Raw genomic sequence first — 19,747 nt, 5'->3', positions numbered from 1 at the left:
AGAAATTGAGTAACATTCAAATCTACATGCTACTTCCCTATCTCAAAAGAGTGTGAGAGTAGAAAATGAATCTTCTTGACTACCGATGCTAGTCGGCAAAGCTCCTACACTGCTCCAGCACTCCCCAACAGATTCAAACCTCCATGGTCGGTGAAGGAAAGAAGAAAATAAATGTAAATGAAGAAAGGTTGAAGAAGAAGTGTGAAAGGAGACCCTATTTATAAGCTCGTCAAGTCAAAGCATCGTCCAATAGGAAAAATATGTTTTTCCTATATTTTTAGCCATTTTATAGCTGTATTGGACGGTTGTCTATTTCCAAAATTTTCTTGTAATTTTCTGCTGAATCACCAATTGTTGCAGCATCGGCACAGCGGCATCATGTTACATCATCACCTATAGATTCAAGCAATGCCACAGCATCAACATACCAGTTTACAACATAAAACATTAAAATCAAGCCATCTTCCACCAACTCACTCCCATGATGAAAAATGAAGAAAAATATATAAAAATGATCCTAATATGACCATAATAATCCTGAAGTTCAAGCCTAACTTAGATAAAAAGATATTAAAAAGATAACTCTTTTGGAGAGTTATTAGTTGTCCCTCCAATATGAGTACAATTGTCGTGTTATGTAAGGGACCAGGGCTTTCTTGTTCTTCTCAGAGCTGAAATTTGCATTCGTCCCATTCTTGGCTGCACCCTTAAGGACAGTTAAGGATCGATTTTGCTTTCTAGAAGAGGTTCCTCCATTAGCACCAGAAACAACATATGCGTCAGTCTACCTTAGAACTCTATTGCATCACCTATTCCACTATAGTATCGTGGGTCTTGTCCAATACTCCAAAGCGAGAACCCTACGTCTTAACGTGCATAGGAGAGGAGATATGAATACGAGTAGTCTGAGCAGTCGGCCTTCGATCTATTTTCAACAACTATCCAAGGACCAAAAGGAATAGGCTCAATTAGAACTTGAGCGGGAGGAGTAGTTGGGGAACTACGGTAAGAGTAGTATCCACTGAAGCCTTATTATTCCGGCATAGAGAATGGCAAGATTATTTCGCGTGACCATAAACACCACATTCAAAACAAATTTGTAAAAGTCCTTCATATTCAAGACGTTTAACAAAACCGTTGATACTAATGCAAGAAAAAAGAGGCTTGTTAAGGTCGACAAGAATAACAAGATGGGCAAACTTCCCATGCTCACCAACTTGCGTATTGTAATCCACCTTAACCACCCTACCAATGTGATCAACAAGTCTCCTAAATAAAGCTTTTGTGTAATATCAATAGGGAAGGCCAGGTAGCCGAACCCACACAATGACATGGGACAGATATTTCTCATAAGTAGAAAAAGACTGGCTCCATGGTCGGACCGTTAAGTAACTTCTATAAATGGTCCAATGGCATCAGACAAGACTTTAGCAGTCCCGTTCATCAGCAAATTTAACCAGGAAATAGTTATTATTAAGGTTGATCCGTTGGATTTCACCAATGGGGCTCCAATGCGTTTGAATTCGTACAAGCAGTGTTTTAAAACCAACGGATTTACCAAGTATCAGACGATGATCACGTTTCGCATGTTATGATGGATTTGATCATGATCCCTGTCAGAGAAACAAATACTTGGAAAAGGTCAGATTTGTCCATGAGGACATCTTCATCGGTAATAAACACTTCTTCCTCAATCCAAGGACCTAAACCAGCAATATTACGATCACCATAGGCAATTATCGAAGCATAAGATTCCTCCCCTTTGGTAGTCGGGTTATCAGTGGAACCAGTGTCGTATCCCTTCCTGCCCATGGCCCAGAACTTTTATAATGTATTATAGGGGCCTAATTATTTGAAATATTTGTTATTATGGTTTAATTTTTTCTTAATATTTATTATTATGGGATTTTTAATATTTATTTTTAGGGGTCTATTTTTATATTTTATTTATTTTTAATATTTGTATAAGTGTCTAATTTTTTTCCAATATTTTTCTAACATTTGGTATTGAAGGCCTAAATTTTTCAATACTTATTATCATGTGTTAATTTTTTTTTTCAATATTTGTTATAAGGGGTATACTTTTAAAATTTAATTTTTTTCTAATATTTATCTATTGCTATGAATCTAATTTTTTTCATTACTTTTTATTAGAGGTTCAATTTTTTAATATTTGTTAATGTGAACATACTCTTAAAATTTACTTTTTTTTAATATTTATTATCATGGACTCATTTTTTTCTATAATTATTATTATGAAATTACCCTTAAATTTTATTTTTTAACACTTATTATTATGAACAATTACTTAAATAATGATTTGTATCTACAACAATGACTGTTATGCAGTAGTAATGATATTGTCCAAACTTAGGATATCAACAATCGTTATGTTCACAATAGTGTATGTTATTAAAAATCCACAATCATGATACTTGCAATGGCCACAATATCATTTGTTATATCACAATAGTGATAAACACAACGCGATCGAAGACACAAATACAAATTGTAATATAAACAGGATATAATTTTTTAGTTCAGGTCACCAAATTCTCAAAAGCGTGCCTGAGTGGAACGCATCGAATCTCTAGTCATCACACAAGTCAGAACCAACATGTATATCAGATGCAGCGTTGCAAGGATACACTCCACCCTTCGAAACATCCATATCCATGGTAATCGGGACTGCAGATTCCTCTTCAACTGTCTCCCTATTTTTGATTTTCTTCGAGTTTCTTTACACATCCGAATCTAAGGCACAGCCAGGCCGTTCCAACACAGTAGGACTTTCAAGGCGTGGCCAGAATTCCGGCGGTCGGCTACCGGGGCCCTCGTAGGGGAGAGGTTGACCATTGGGCGATTGATCAATAGGCGACGCAGGAGGGCTGAAAGCCAAGTGTCGTTGAAATGACTTATTCTTGCATTAGGAATTGTGGAAGATGGGTAGTAGCATCGTGTGGGTGAGGTTTAAAGTTGAAAGCCAAATGTCGTTTGACTCTTAGTACATCAAAAGATGGTCCGAGACCAAGCTATGCCTCCCACGTTATACTTGATTGATTTTTTTACAGTCAAAATCAACTCCATTTGCTGCTAATTAATTGGCCAAATATTCATTGGGGTGATGAGTTTGTAAGGAATTTATCTCATGGATTCTTCTTTGCGTTTCTAGAAAAATTATGCAGGAAAAGACACCAAGTAATTCTAGAAGTTTGTATTTAGAACAAGTTTGATATAATATAAAACAAATTAAGTATGATTTTGATAGTTTCTTTTTCTTCTAAATAGGTGTTCCTTTTTCTAGTGACTAGACAATGCGAGCACCTTCAATTAAATGTATAGAGGTACCCATTTTGTTCTAGAAAAAGAAAAGGCACAAATTAATGCAAAAGTAGAATATGGGTTCTATGGATTACAACAATAGATGATGTGGGAGTTACATAAAAAGAAAAAGAAAAAGAAGAAAACCCTTTCATGAATAAATTATGAAGCGATGGAGATTTTTTTAGCTAATATTTATATTAGAATTTAAAAATTTCAAGAAATACAACAATATTCCCAACACCTTAAATTCATCCGCCATAGTAAATAAATAAAGAAAACAATTAGGTGTAGTTTTCATTTGCCTTAAATGCCTAGTCAAATGTGTTCTGAGATTTTTTTTCCTTGATTCATTTTCTCAAAAAAAAAAATAGATTCATTCTTTTCTCCCCAATTTAAAGTTGTAGGATTCTTTTGCATATTGTATGTGTTGTATGACATCTTTTGTTTTCCTTTTGTATCCATGTAAAATGTAAAAATAATTATTTCTACATTAATTTAGTAATATTAAATGAGTACAAATTGATGTTTAAAACTATATATTTCTTTTTTTTTTTAAATTCTCTATTTCCGACTTTTAATCATTCATCGATTGGACATAAATAAATGTAAAAAATTTTAGTTTTACACGTGTATATGGGTTTCTCTCTCTATAAAAGGCAGGATTCACTCACAAGTTATATTGTCTAAATTTTTTTTAGTTTTACAATTTTTTAGGATCATTGGATAAGTGAAAATATATAAATGATATTAACAATAAAAATAAGAAAGTATTCACTAAAAACAAGCGAATAATCTCATCATTTTATTTACACTTATCTAATAATTTTTCTATGTACATATGTAGAGAGTAACTCAAAGTTGTCCTAATTTTTTTCTCTTTTTCCTTAACCACCGTTAGTCTCTTTTTTTCTTTATCTTTGTGATCGATGACAGGATCAGTCTGGTGCTGATCGCTGACTGTCGATATTCATTGATTTTCCTTTGCTTTATTATAGTGTGTTTTTTTCTTGTTTTTCATTTTTAATAAGTTTGTCTTTATGGTACGTCTTCTTCTATCTTTATGACACGTTTTTCTCTGGCTTTATAGTACTATTTCGTTCGTTTGGCTTTTATTTTTGTTTATCATTTTTAGGGTTCACAACTGATTAAGATGACACTTTATTTGTTATCATGTTGATATTCCCTGCATTTGACCCTCGGATTGGATTTGGATACGTGATTTGCATTCGTAAATATTATTTTCACATCACTCAATTCTAATTTGTGATTTGTCTGTGAACTTTTAATAGCTTCATCTCTTTTTGTGGTTCATTTGCCGATGCAGTCAGATATATGCTTCATCTGAGTTTATCTGGTTAGGATTTTTAACCTTTTGCTTGTATGGTCCTTGTGATCTTAAGTGGCTAGTTTTCTCGTGTTTAGATAAAGATATATATTATGTGTTTAATTTACGATTGTGATTGTAAACCTTTATTGAAATTTAGATAATTTCCATTTTTAATAAAAATTAGCACTTTATATGAAAAAACACAATTTTTCTATGTACATGCTAAAATGATGATAAGTATTATGGTTATAAGAATGACAAATCAACATTCATAATAAAATAATTTCTTTTATTAATATGAGGTATGTACAATATAGTATTTGCTCAAACATAACTCTCAACATTTCAACATTGAACGCTCACACCCCTAGCCTCTATGGTGCTCGAACTTGGGTTCTCAAAGAATAATAATAAATCCTTTACCACATATTTCACTTAGTTTTTGTATAATAAAATAATTTAGCTAAAAAGTCAGAGCAATTAAGTTACATTTTAAATTAGGTTTTTGGCCATGCTCTATTTGTTCAGGGTTTGCAATGTTCTCTATAGATTATATCAATTTTTTAACTTTATTTAGTTAGTTGTAACCCCCAAGACCCGGCCTATACGTTAGGACCAAACCTAGGCGGTCACTTATCGCATTAAGAGATTCTTTTCATATTTAAAATAACGTTAAAATCCATATAAAAGATTCATATGATAACATATATATATATATATAAGTCAAAAAACTGTATAAAACATATACATATCAAAATACAACAGAAAACCGTATAAAACATTTAAGGAAAAAAATATCGGTAATACAGATATATCAAGACGGTAGCAAAACACATGTCACTAAAATATAACTGAAAGGAATATAGAGATATACAATAGTACAAAAGTAAGAGTAGTCGATCATCTAGATGTCAAGTCTGCTAGTCTAGCCTGTTATTATCTTAAAATGTTAAAATTTATGGAATGAGCTAAAAAGCTCAGTTTACTCCTTACGGTGTATAAACACATATAGATAAAATATTTCAGTAAAATCAGTTTATCAAACATGTTTTAAAAACATGAACATTACCCCCGTTCGATTACCAGAATGTGTAGGTTCCCCAGAACTATACACCCACCTGTACACCCAATAAGGGCTTACCCTGTGCACAAAGCATAGGAGCCTGCAGTAAGAACTTACCCTGAGCACAAAGTCGAGGAGCTTGTGGAAAGCGGTAAGGTCTTACCCTTGCACATAGCATAGGAGCCTTCAGAAACGGTAAGGTCTTACCCTTGCACATAGCAAATGAGCCTTCAGAAACTTCCTCCAACAATACTCCCAATGACAGTAATAAACATGTATGTATTCGAGTGAAAACGATAATTAATCCATTAAAACAAGAAAATTTTTCATGCTTGGAAATCATATACATAAATATGATGATTAGAAATCAAATCAGTAATCTACAGTAAATCAGATGTCGGATAATCAGTATTCAGAAATCAGTTATCATGTCGTAAAAATATTCAGAATTATCACAAATCTGAAACAGTTCAAATGGATAGTTTAAAACAATAATGTAACACCATCAGCAAACACACATGTATCGATCTGAGTAATCTGATAGGGAAACCTACTACTGAGTCTGTCGATCACGACAGCGACAGCGCTAGATCCTACGAATCGGAAAATCCATATCATAATTCTAATATGAATAATATTAACCTTCAGTTAAAAAATTTACGGAAAGATACGAGTAACTTTCGTAGAACGCGGATCGAGCAGATCTGACGGACGGGAAACATCGGACCTAAATGACCCTTGGTCAGGTGAAACATGAGTACCTTCATAACAATATCTTCTTAGATCAATTCTAACCAAATCTCAAATAAATAAGCAAAAATGTTAAAAAAATACTAAACATTTTTTGGTTAACGAGCTCGATTCGGGACTTTTGGGTCAGAATTTGGCAAAACATACTTCAGAATCGGACTAAGAATGTTGAAAAACATAAAATATAATTTTTCAAAAATTTTGACTTTTTGGTCAAAGTCAACGGTTAACGTTGGATCGGGTCGGGTCGAGTCGGGGTGGGTCGAATTAGCAGGTTGGTCGAACATAGTTCGGGTCGGATCAGCCCATTCCAAGCAGTCCACCAAGCGGTGAACTTTCCCCACTCTCAGGGGGTGGCGCGTGGGGGCGTGTTCGGAGTCGTAGAGGGTCGGAAAAATTCTAGAAAAATTTGTACAACTATTTAAAGGGGTTTTGAGACATTTATCAAACTCGGTTCACAACGTTGAACGACGAAGAGCTCGATTTCGAAACGTCGAAAACTTGATATTCTCACCACCTCACACACCGGCGACAACAGAGAGAAGAAAGACATCGGTGAACTCGGGATGATACAGGGAACACGATGGTGTGAAAGATGTTGAAAACGGAGTAACGGTCAGTGACAAATTGACGATCAAAGATTTCTTTCTATAAAAGGAAAATATTAAAGAAATAAAAAAATTTAATTAATTCCCCCTACATTTGGGGTTATATAACTCTTAAAAAATGGCAAAATCATGCCATAGGTCCTCCATCTTTAATTACTTTCTGAATTTGGATCCAAATTTAATCTAAATTTCACTTCAGTCTCTGAAATCAATTAAAATTCAATTTAGTCCTCGAAAATTTTTTCAGAGAATTTAAGGCCCTATTTTGGGTTGTGACAACTCTTCCCCTTAAAATAAATTTCGTCCTCGAAATTTACATGATGTAAACATATGCGGAAATTGAACCTCCATTGACTCCAATGTCTCTCAAGTAGCTTCTGAGGGGCCACTGTTACCCCATTTGAACTTTGAACATCGGAATACGCCTATTTCGAATAACTCTTTCATCCCGATTTAAAATCTGAACGGGCTCCTCCTCATAAGACAAATCACGTCTCAACTCTACCTCCTCAACATGAATAATGTGACTTGGATCTGGACGGTATCGCCTCAAGATGGATACATGAAAAATATCATGAATACGATTGAGCTGGGGAGGCAACTCAAGTTAATAAGAAACAATATGGGTGTATTCGGTTCGGTTCAGTTTAGTTCGGTTTTTTACTAAAAAATGAACCGAACCGAAATAAACGAGTTTTTAAAATTTAAACCAAAATCAAATGGTTAAAAAACCAAATTATGTGAACTCGATTTTTATGTTCGGTTCGGTTCAATAATGCGTTTTTTTGGGTTCGGTTCGTTAATTTTTCAAAGAAAACTTCACTTGAAACTATAAATTCAAAAAAATATTGTCTATTCGGTTCAATATGAAACAAGTGGGTTCCATATGGAAAACCCGAATCGAACCGAATCAATAGAATTGATTCTTTAAATCAACACGAAATCGAACCGTTTAAAGATAAACCCGAACCGAACCGTTTTACTCAGTTCGTGTCGATTTTTCGATTTTCTCGGTTTCGTTGCTCAATCCTAATAAATAGGTTTGACTTTCTTCAAAATACGATACGACCCAATAAATCTTGGGCTCAACCCTTACATCAAAATCTCAACACTTTCTTCTATGGAGATACCTTGAGAAAAACTTGATCTCCAACCTCAAACTTGTTATTCTTCTGTCGCTAATCTTCATATGATTTCAGCCTATCAAATGCCTCTTTTAGGCGATCACGGATCAATTAGACAATATCCTCAGCTTCTTAAACTAACTATAAACCCTAAGTCTTTCTATCATACAACCCTATCCAACATATAGGAGTACAACATCTACGTCCATACAGAGCCTCATACGGTGACATGTGAATACTTACATGGTAACTGTTATTGTAAGAAAACTCAGCTAAGGAAAAGAATTATTCCCAACTACCACAGAAGTCAATTATACAACCCCGTAACATATCGTACAACACTTGGATCACTCGCTCAGACTGACTATTAGTATGTGGGTGAAACATTGTACTGAAATTTAAACGAGTACCCAAAGCCTCGTGCAAAGCCTTCCAGAACCTGGAAGTGAACCTCAGATCTCAGTCATATATGATAGACATCGGAATACCATGAAGTCTAATAATCTAAGAAATATACAATCTAGCCAGCTTGTCCAAAGAATAATTAACCCGAATAGGGATAAAGTTAGCTGACTTGGTGAGTCGATCAACAATCACCCAAATAGAATATTTTTTGGAATGAGTCAGAGGAAGACCGGTAACGAAGTCCATAGTAATGCACTCCTATTTCCACTCAAGAATCTTAATTGACTGTAACAATCCATACAGATGATGGTGCTCTGCCTTAACCTGCAGACAAGTTAGACACATTGCCACAAAATCTGAAATATTTTTCTTCATACCAGTCCACAAGTAACGCTTCTTGAGATTCTTGTACATTTTGTTCCCGCCAGGATGCATAGCATAAGTACTACAATGAGCTTCCTAAATAATAGCTCATCTCAATTCATCATCTTTAGGGATGCAATAACGACCGTAAAAGCACAAAATACCATCCTGATCCAAAGTATACTCTGAACTCGATACCTGCTCAACTTGTTCAATAATGGGAAACAATGGGCTATTAAGGTGTTGTTTGACCTTAATCTCTTATGGGTTTAAATTGCAACTCTGCTATCAGACTGTCGTCATCAAATAAACTCAAGCTTGAGAACAAGGCTCTTAGATCAGATATCGTCGTACGACTCAAGGCGTCGGTCACCACATTAGTCTTCCCTGGATGATACTCTATCTCAAAATCATAGTCCTTTAGAAGCTCCAACCAGCGACGCTCTCTCAAATTCAACTCTTTCTGAGTAAGTAGATACTTCAGACTCTTATGATCGGTATAGATATAATACTTTTCTCCGTAGAGATAGTGTCTCCAAATCTTCAAAGCAAAAACAACAGCAGCTAACTCCAGATCATGAGTGTGATAGTTGCGCTCATGCGGCTTTAACTGACATGACGCCTAAGCAACAACTTTCTCATCTTGCATCAAAACACATCCTAATCCAGAGTAAGAAGTATCATTGTAGACCGAAAAATCCTTCTCATACTCAGGGTGAATCATCACTGGGGCTTGAGTCATAACAATCTTCAGTTTCTCAAAGCTAGCTTGTTGATTCTCAGACTAGACAAATGAAACATATTTCCTCAATAGTTTCGTTAGAGGGACAATAATAATGGAGAACCCCTCAACGAAATGACGATAATAATCAGTTAAGCCCATGAAACTACGGATCTAAGATGTTCTTGGGTTGCTTCCAGTTCAGAATAACCTCCACTTTACTCAGATCCACCTAGATACCCTCAGTAGAAATAATATGTCCAAGAAAAGTCACTTTGCTGAGACAGAACTCACACTTGCTCAACTAGGCGTATAATTTATTTTTCCTTAGAGTCTTCAAAATAATCCTTAAATGCTCATCATGTTCTGTTTCAGTTTGAGAATACACTAGTATGTCATCAATGAACACAACTACAAATAGGTCCAGATAGGGTCAAAATACTCGATTCATCAAATCCATAAAAGTAACAGGGGCATTAGTTAACTCGAATGACACCACAAAAACTCATAATGCCTACACCGAGTACGAAAAGTAGTCTTTGGGACATCATAATCTTTCAACTTGAGTTGGTAATAACCAGACCTCAAGTCTATATTCGAAAAGATATAAGCCCCTCGAAATTGGTCAAACAGATCATCGATCCTGGGTAAAGGATATTTGTTTTTAACTGTGAGCTTGTGCAGTTTCCTATATTCAATACAGAGTCTCAATGTCTCATCTTTCTTCTTGACAAAGAGAACTAAGGCTCCCCACGATGATACACTGGGTCGAATAAATCATCTATCCAACAACTCCTGGAGTTGGACTTTTAGTTCCTTAAGCTCATTTGGGGCCATACGGTAAGGGGCCATCGAAACTAGGGTAGAACCGAAATAGACTTCAATCTCAAACTCAACTTTTTTATCTGGCGGTAATCTAGAAAACTCTTCAGAAAAAACATTGGGAAATTCCTTAACAATCTAGATGCCTTCAATGTCAAATTGGGAACTCCTAGTGTCCAAAATATAAGCAAGAAATACCTCGAAACACTTCCTAATCATGCTATCAACTACCAATGCCGATACAACATTCGTCAAGAATCCACGACATTCCCTGATCATCACAATCTTTCAGTTATCTAGGGTCTTCAGAATAACTCTCTTGGTCTTACAATCGAGATTAACTTGATGCTTGTTCAACCAATCGATGCAAAGAATCATATCAAACTCCTTCAAAGGTAACTCCATCAGGTCAGCCAGAAATATCTCCCCATGGATCTTTATAGAACATGCTCTAAAAATACGATCTAACTCTATGGACTGACCTACGACACTTTGAATTGTCATCGAATTCTCAGAATTTTCAACCGAGATATTAAGACTCTAAAAAATGAAACTACCCCAGCAGCTACCAAAGACTTAGAAATATCAATAACATACATATTACCAGGGACTCTAGTAGTTCTCCTGAACATACAAAAAATAGCCCTATTAATGGCATCCTCATCCATATCAGTGTCCTCGTCCTCAGTGATGGGAGGGTCTCTCGTAGAAGTAACCGGGTTATCTCTAGAAATAGAAAGATCTATATGCGGGACAGAAGGATCTTGAGGTAACATGGGATCGTCTATTATAACAGAAGGTCGAGTCACTCGCCCTCAACCATGGCCACGACCTGGCCTACGACCTCTAGCAGCACTCATTGGATAAATCTATAAGGATCTACAGAAAGGTTTTGAACCTAAATCAGAATCGCTTCAGAGATTTCGAATATATTTAAAACTCATAAAATAAGGTGACACTGTTTTTTTTTTTTAATATTTTGAAATCTAGATTTTTAGACTCATCCATAGTCCGAGAGTTTAAAATCGAAAGCTCTGATACCACCAAGTGTAACCCCCAAGACCTGACCTAGATGTTAGGCTCAAACCTAGACGGTCACTTATCGCATTCAGAGATTCTTTTCATATTTAAAACGTCGCTAAAATCCATATAAAAATTCATATGATAACATATATGTATACATATGTCAGAAAACTGTATAAAATATATACATATCAAAATACCGCAGAAAACCGTAAAAAACATTTACATAACAAAATATTGGTAATAGAGATATATCAAACGGTAGCAAAACAAATGTCACTAAAATATAACTGAAAGGCATATAGAGAAATATAGTAGTACAAAAATAGGAGTAGTCAATCCTCTTGATGCCAAGTCTACTATTTTTTGAAAATGTTAAAATATATAGAATGAGCTAAAAAGCTCAGTGTGCTCCTTACGGTGTATAAAAACTTATAGATAAAATATTTCAGTAAATTCGATTTATCAAACATGTTTTAAAAACATGAACATTACCCCTTCCGATCACTAGAATGTGTAGATTCCCCAAAACCATACACCCACCTATACACCCAGTAAGGGCTTACCCTGTTCACAAAGCATAGAAGCTTGCAGTTAGGACTTACCCTGAGGACAAAGCCGAGGAGCCTGCGGAAAACGGTAAAGTCTTACCCTTGCACATAGTGGAGGAGCCTTCAGAAATGGTAAGGTCTTACCTTTTCACATAGTAGAGGAGCCTTAAAAATGGTAATGTCTTACCCTTGCAATAGCAAAGGATCCTTCAGAAACTTCCTCCAATAATACTCCTAATGACAGTAATATACATATATGTATTCGAGTGAAAACGGTAATTAATCCATTAAAACATGAAAATGTTTCATGCTTGGAAATCATATACATAAATACGGTAATCAGAAATCAAATCAATAATATACGGTAAATCAGATGTCGGATAAAAAATATTCAGAAATTAGGTATCATGTCGAAAAATTATTCAGAATTATCACAAATCTGAAACAATTCAAATGGGTAGTTTAAAACAGTAATGTAACACCATCAGGAAACACACCTATATCGATCTGAATAGTCTGATAGGGAAACCTACCACTGAGTATGTCGATCACGACTAGCGACAGCGCTAGATCCTACGAATTGGAAAATCCATATCGAAATCCTAATATGAATAATATTAATCTTTACTTAAATAATTTATGGAAACCTACTAGTAACTCTCGTAGAACACAGATCGAGCAAATCTGAAGGACAGGAAACACCGGACCTAACTGACCATCGGTCATGTGAAATACGAGTACCTTCAAAAAAATATCTTATTGGATCAATTCTATAATCAAATCTCAAATAAATAAGCAAAAATGCTATAAATACTAAGCATTTTTGGGTTAACGAGCTCGATTCGGGGCTTTCAGGTCAGAATTTGACAAAACAGACTTCAGAATAGGACTCAGGACGTCGATAAACATAAAATATGACTTTTCAAAAATTTTGACTTTTTGGTCAAAGTCAACGATCAACGGTCAACGTTAGACTGGGTCGGGTCGGATTAGCGAGTCGGGTCAGCGGGTCAGGTCAGACACGGTTCGGGTCGGATCAGCCCATTCCAAGCAGTCCACCAGGCGGTGGACTTTTCCCACTCTCAGGGGTAGCGCGTGGGAGCGCGTGCAGGGCCGTAGAGGGGAAAATTCTGAAAAAAAAAAAAATATACAACTATTTTAAGAGGTTTTGAGACACTTACCAAACTCGGTTCACAATGGTGAACGGCGGAGAACTCGATTTCGAAATGTCGGAAACTTGATATTCCTCACCCCCTCACACGCTGAAGATAACAAAGATAAGGACACCGGTGGATTCAAGACGACGCAAAGAACACGATGGTACGGGAAGTGTCGAAAATGGAGTAACGGTCACCGACGAATCGGTGATCAAAGATTTCTTTCTATAAAAGAAAAATATTGAAGAGATAAAAAATTTAATTAATTCCCTTATATTTGGGTTATATAAACCCTAAAAGAGGAAAATGACAAAATCATGTCATATGTCCTCCATCTTTAATTATTTTATGAATTTGGATCCAAATTTAATCAAAATTTCACTTCGATCCCTGAATTCAATTAAAATTCAATTTAGTCCTCGAAACAATTTCAGAGAATTTTAGGCCTTATTTTTGGGTGTGACATTAGCGATGATATCGATTTTGATGATGATCATCGATCGTCAGTTCTCTCTCTTTTATTTTTTTTAATCTTTAATAAGAATAACTCTACCTTTATGGTACGTTTTTATTTGCCTTTGTCGTGCATTTCTTTTTTCTTTTTTCTCAATCGTTTGGTTGTTATTTTTTTATTTTTATGTTTTATCACGGTTGGATTCGGCGACGTCACGATTGATCAAAATGACACTTATTTGTAATCCTGCTAGTTTTCCATACTCTGGACCTTCGGGTTAAATTTGGATACTCGATTTTTGCGCTTGTGGATAGTGTCTCATGACACTCTACTCTGATTTACGATTCTTAGTGATTTTTTAATAGCTTAATCCCTCTTTTGTGGTTCTTTTTTTTGATGCAATCATATTTGTTTCGTATCTATTTTTATTCGAGTCTTTTGGTTGTGTTTTTACCTTTCATGTATGATCATTGTATGATCTAAAGTGACTAGTTTCTTGTGTTAATATTGTAGAACAATGTTCAAATTATGTGTTTAATTTACGGTAATAGTTGTAAACCCTTATTATAATATTGAATATTTTCATTTTTTTAATAATATTAGCGACTTCTATTAAGAAATTATAAATAAAGAAATTGGAAACTGAAATTATAATTTAATGAAGCAAATAAAAAATTAGTATTAGAACACAAATGTAAGATTATAAGAGCACAAATTATAGAATACCAGTAATTAAATTTTTAATTATGATAAAAACTTTAATTTATATTGACATTAATAAATATATTTGAGTAATATAAATTTTAATCAAAATTGCATACTATAAATCTATAATTCAAGTAAATAATAAATGCCATTAAAATAATACTAAAATTAAAAATAGTTTATATTGAAATTACATTAAGAATTGCAAAAACTATTGTAATTTTATAACATAATAAGTAGATAATTCACTTGTCGTGGCTTTGATGTGCCACACAGCTTTTAAGCATATGGCTATGGGTTCCAGCTTTGAAGTTCGGACCAAAGGGTTTGTCATTTTGCCATCAAAGTCATATGAGATAAGGTTTAAAAGAAAAAGCCCCCATGGCTTTTGTATAAGATGTCTAGCAAATAAATAAAGCAGTTTATAATACATAGTCTCTTTTGCTGCCTCCAATCATTGATATCAGTGTCCTCGCAATTGTGCCAATTAATTGACCTCACGTAATGGCACAATTAATTAGGTTCAACAGAAGATTGATTTGGAATCTGAATGACGAAGGATGAAGATGATCCAGGACCTTAATCATCATTATCATCTATACTGATAACAAAGAAGGAAAACAGGTCAAGTTTTCTCCTCGCCTACATTCTAAATTACATCATATTGAAACAAAAAGCAAATAATAAATTAAAACAAATGTTCCCTATCTAAGCAACAGTCATAAATTTTTTAATGTATTAAGAAGTTCCCTTTATTTAACCACCATTCGGTGGGAACATCTTTCCCATACAAAAAGCATAATATATATATATATATGGTACTAAGCCGGCCGCTGGGATTATCTAACCATATATATTTTATACACATTCCGTTCATACAGCTCTGATGAAGTTCAAACGATGCAACACTTCAGCACCAAGCCCTTTTGATCAAGCCTTGCTTCTTCATTGCCTGATACAAGATTGTTTAAAATTTTACATAAACAATAGAGAACTTATACTCACCGAAGATCCATACATTAAAATTCAACTATTCTAGATAAGTAAAAGTTCATTTCAGAAATCGGAGGCTTACGAAACTAACGCAAGCACAAAAAGATTATGATTCAACCAGAAAATCACAAGTGAGATCTACACACCTTCAGGTGGCTGAGCAAGCTTCTTGTTCTGTGGAGATATCATTTCTTTCTTCAGCTTTGTCAATATATCCTCCATTGTATACTCCCTTTGCCAATTAGCAAGCATGGGGAAAAGGCTAGGTACAACCTGGCAATTTATCAGCCATAAATTTCATACCATGCAGTAAAAAATCCCTAAGAACAATATAACCTACCGCTCCAGTCTCCTGATTGACGCAGGTCATGTTTATCCGGGTTTGAAACCTCACACTTGGTGGATTATCTGGATAATCCAGGCCACAGAATAGCTTCAACTGGTAGATGCGTCCCTCGTGAACAGTCTAACATGCATAAAGAATAAGCAAGTTACCAACTCATTTTTCATCTTAAGAAAGGAATAATCTTGACAGGAAATATTTTTTTTTTTGATAGGAATGAAGGCCTCATTAAAAAACCCCTTCATGATTAATGGAACACTAAGTGCTTCTTAATCAGCAGAAGGAGGAAAAGAGTTCCTTAGGATTCATTAAAAACCACAATATACATAAAGTTTAACAACCACACAAACACTCCCTTTACATAAACCAACCCAAAGACTACAAAAGCTAATCACAATAGTAAAACTAGCCAATACCAGCTTTGGCTAAACTATCAGCCTCAACATTGGCTGACCTAGCAACCCATCTAATAATACCACTCAATTCCCTTAGCTTAGTAACAATATCTTTCACTAAATTGGAGTATACACCGGGGCAACGATCAAAATTCTTGACCCACTCCACAGCAAGTTTACTATCTGATTCAATAATTAAACGTTCCTTAATCTGCTGATGAAACGGCTCAAAGAAAGTTAATCCCCTCTTTACTGTCAACAGCTCAATCAACACCGGAGGACCTGGACCAGAAGGCTCTTGAAAAGAGCCCATTACCGAACCATCCTCAACTCTAACTCGTTAAAGAAAGGAAAATAACAGTAACTATTGTATAAAATAATTTATACAATTCCTCCGCCAGAAATCTTATGATCAGAAAGATTTCTATGTTTTACTTCTAGGTGACAGTTACAAGGAGGCTCCAATAGGTTTGCAGGTAATACTAGTTAATTTTTTTCTTCAGAACAGTGCTTGGAATAAAGCAGGTAAATTGTGTGATAAAATAGGGACCACTTATCATCAACCTTACATGGTAGAAACTCAATAAGCAACTTTTACAGAGAAGTATTTCAGCTGTGAAAAATACTTCTTTTCTTCTCATATGTTTTAATGAGTTCTAATTGCCACTTTAAAATGAGAGTTATGTTACTTCTTATTTCTAATTTGTACAGGTAGACCATCTCAATGATTAGACTGATTTGTGAAGATGAGCATGGTTAGAAATACATATCAACTTCAAATTGTGTTTACTGCCTTACGCGTGTCATTGCATTATTCAAATCAACTCAGAGAAACAAGTAAACCAACTACAAGAAATATAACAGCAGAAGAAAAAAGACAGTGAGACTCACATTAGGCGGACCAATAATAGTCCCAGTCCATGACTGCATGTAAATATCATCAGCATCATCCATTCCATAGCTAACTGTTCCATCCCCATTTCCCTTTTCACCTCTATCAAGCTCTTCTAGCAATCTGAAATTCCGAGGGACTGCAAAGAAAATACATTTGAGTGCCTAGCTCAGGATTGTAGCAAAGTCACTCTTGAAATTTGCATTAAGTCCATCATTACCAAATGCATTTTCCAAATATGCAATAAAAAAAGATAAAATTTAAGAACAAAAAGGATTGCTTGCATGTTATGCCAAATACTGAAAAGCAGTCCACGAAGAACCCAGAAAAAACTGAAGTAACCCCAATAGCATAGAATAGGATCTGGCACAAGTTCCAGTCATAAAGTTCATCACCAAGAAAGGCTCACTTCTGAATGAAAGGAGCAATGGCCCTTAATTGCCAAAGCTTTTCCATGTGATGGTGGGAGAAACAAAGTCCCTTGATTTTAGAGACATAGAAAGAAATTTCTAAGGCCAAGAAAAGTGGTGGAAGAAGCCTAATACCTAGTTGAGGGCTAGCACAATATTAAAAGTTTCATACGCATCCCATATGAAGAGTATTGCAAATTGATCTATAAAAGATCCTTCAGGAGTGAATTAATATTTTGAAGTACGAAATGAGTAAAAGGAACAGTCAATGCATCCCAAGTCACAATTTTCCATTTTAGAAAAATTTCATGCATTATATATAGCAGCCTCATACATTACAAACCCTAGGCAAGGAAAAGGAAGTGATTATACATGTTTAAAGGTTATTGCTTGTTTTCTTTATAATTACACTCAATCAGCACCAAAATCTCTTGTTTGAAACAATGTATACTCAACAAATGTAGCTAGATCAAACTTAACTAATAAGACTACTTCAGAATAGAAAACAAATAGGAAAACATGATTTAAAAAAGAAGAAATCGCATCTTATATCCACATTCAAGGTTTTACAGATTAAAATTAAAGACTAAATCAAAAGGACAAAAACTTCAAGCAATTGAGACTATGGTTTCCCACATTCCAATTCTCTTCAATTTATTCCTATATCTAATTCTTTCCACAGACATCAAGACTATAAACTAAGTCATGCACATTTCTAATTAAACCCATCTAATTTGGGCATTTAAAACAATACAAAAACTTCTAAAACTTTTAATAGAAAAGCTTGCAAAAGTTTCACCTTCAATATCAATCAAGCACAACAAATTCATTTTAAATCATCAAGAAACAGTACTTTGAACTATACAAAAGAAAACTAGTTATCAAAGCTAAAACCCTCTTTTTCCACCATATCCGAAGATTATCCCAAAAGATAGCTCGTAGAGATTCAATATACCCTTCAAAGCTCCATCAATCAAACAATGACAACAAAATTTCATCGATGACATAAAAGATGGGGGAACTTGATAACAGAAGAGGAATATCTAGGGCTTTGAAAACCGAAAGCTTACCTACAACTCTTGATCCTTCGGAACCCATTTCTCCGTTTGATCGTTTCAATCCAAAGAAAAGAAATGAAAAGCTAGGGTTTCTCCTGATTCAAAAGAGACAACCCAAAAGCCAAAAATTTAAAATGGGCAAAAAGAAAAAAAAATGAGAATGAGAATAGGTTATATAGAAAGAGGTTTTAGGGGTGTTTTTGTTTAAAGATTGTGGTATTTTAATGGGATGAGAATCTCATATTTTCATGTTTGGTTGGTCGGGAATCTCATTCCGGTAATGTTTTATTATCAATAGTAGAGTTTTTGGGGTATATAACTGGGAATGTCATTACCTCCCTTCCCTTAGGTATTGTAATATTACCGGCGTTTTGGACTAAAATGACTTTAAATTTTTATTTTTTTTTCAAAAATATCATTCTTCTGTCATTGAATAATAAAAATTCTACGAATGTTAAATTATAAATTTATCCTTAAATTATTTTATATTTACAAAAAAAGTCTATAATTAAAATTTTATATGAAGTTCAGGGGTTAAAAAATTTTTTACCCTTTCATTAAACCTTTTTTATATTTTTAATTTTGTAAAAAAAAAATTATATAAATATTATGAATTTAATTTTTTAAAGAGAATATATAAATATTTTACAATTTGTAATATTATACAAATATATAATAAAGACAATTTGGTCAAATATACATTCCAATAATCTTTTATTCCTTTAACCAAACACGGTAATCTTACATTCATGTTAAACCAACCAAACACAAAATACAACATTCTCAGTAATCTTATTCCCTGATAATCTTTTATTTCCACTGATAATCTTACATTCCGTGAACCAAACGCACCCTTATAGTACAAAAATTTTAACCACTTCGTTTAAGTTTTGTTCTCTATGCTTTTCCAAAAATGATTCTAGAGTGAAATATATTTTTAAGACTAAAAGATAGTTATTGAGCATTTGGTCGGGTTGAGTTGAGATGAGTTAAAAAAAATTGATCGAGTTAAATTGAATTGAGTTGAGTTAAAAAAAATTTGTGTTATTTGAGTTGACGAGTCGAGTTATTCGAGTTTCTATACTAATTTTATTATAATTATTTGTTTCATTTTTTCAACTTTCTCTAACATATAAGGTATATATATTTCATATTCTTTTCATATTATAAAGTTATTTAATATATCAAATACAATCTAAAATTAAAAAAATATATTCATAATATTATATTTTAAAGAAAATATTTTAAGAGTAAAATAC

At 34.2% G+C, this 19,747-nt stretch overlaps 1 protein-coding gene across 1 annotated transcript; it reads right to left on the bottom strand.

Moving 5' to 3' along the window:
* Positions 1-15,135: 15,135 nt before the first annotated feature.
* Positions 15,136-18,636, bottom strand: LOC120178916 (ubiquitin-conjugating enzyme E2 variant 1A-like). The gene is made up of 5 exons (XM_039184681.1): positions 18,501-18,636; positions 17,020-17,159; positions 15,731-15,856; positions 15,537-15,663; positions 15,136-15,349 (listed from the first exon to the last, which is right to left on the bottom strand). Exons 1-5 carry the CDS (start codon positions 18,526-18,528, stop codon positions 15,291-15,293), a joined length of 480 nt encoding a protein of 159 aa, XP_039040612.1. The 5' UTR covers positions 18,529-18,636; the 3' UTR covers positions 15,136-15,290.
* Between the last annotated feature and the right edge of the window lie 1,111 nt (positions 18,637-19,747).

Source organism: Hibiscus syriacus, unplaced genomic scaffold, assembly GCF_006381635.1.
Source record: "Hibiscus syriacus cultivar Baekdansim isolate YM2019G1 unplaced genomic scaffold, ASM638163v2 tig00112383_pilon, whole genome shotgun sequence".
NCBI classification, from domain to species: Eukaryota; Viridiplantae; Streptophyta; class Magnoliopsida; order Malvales; family Malvaceae; genus Hibiscus; species Hibiscus syriacus.
The sequence above is the reverse complement of the archived record's forward strand: the minus strand, read 5'-3'. Positions and strand labels throughout refer to the sequence as shown.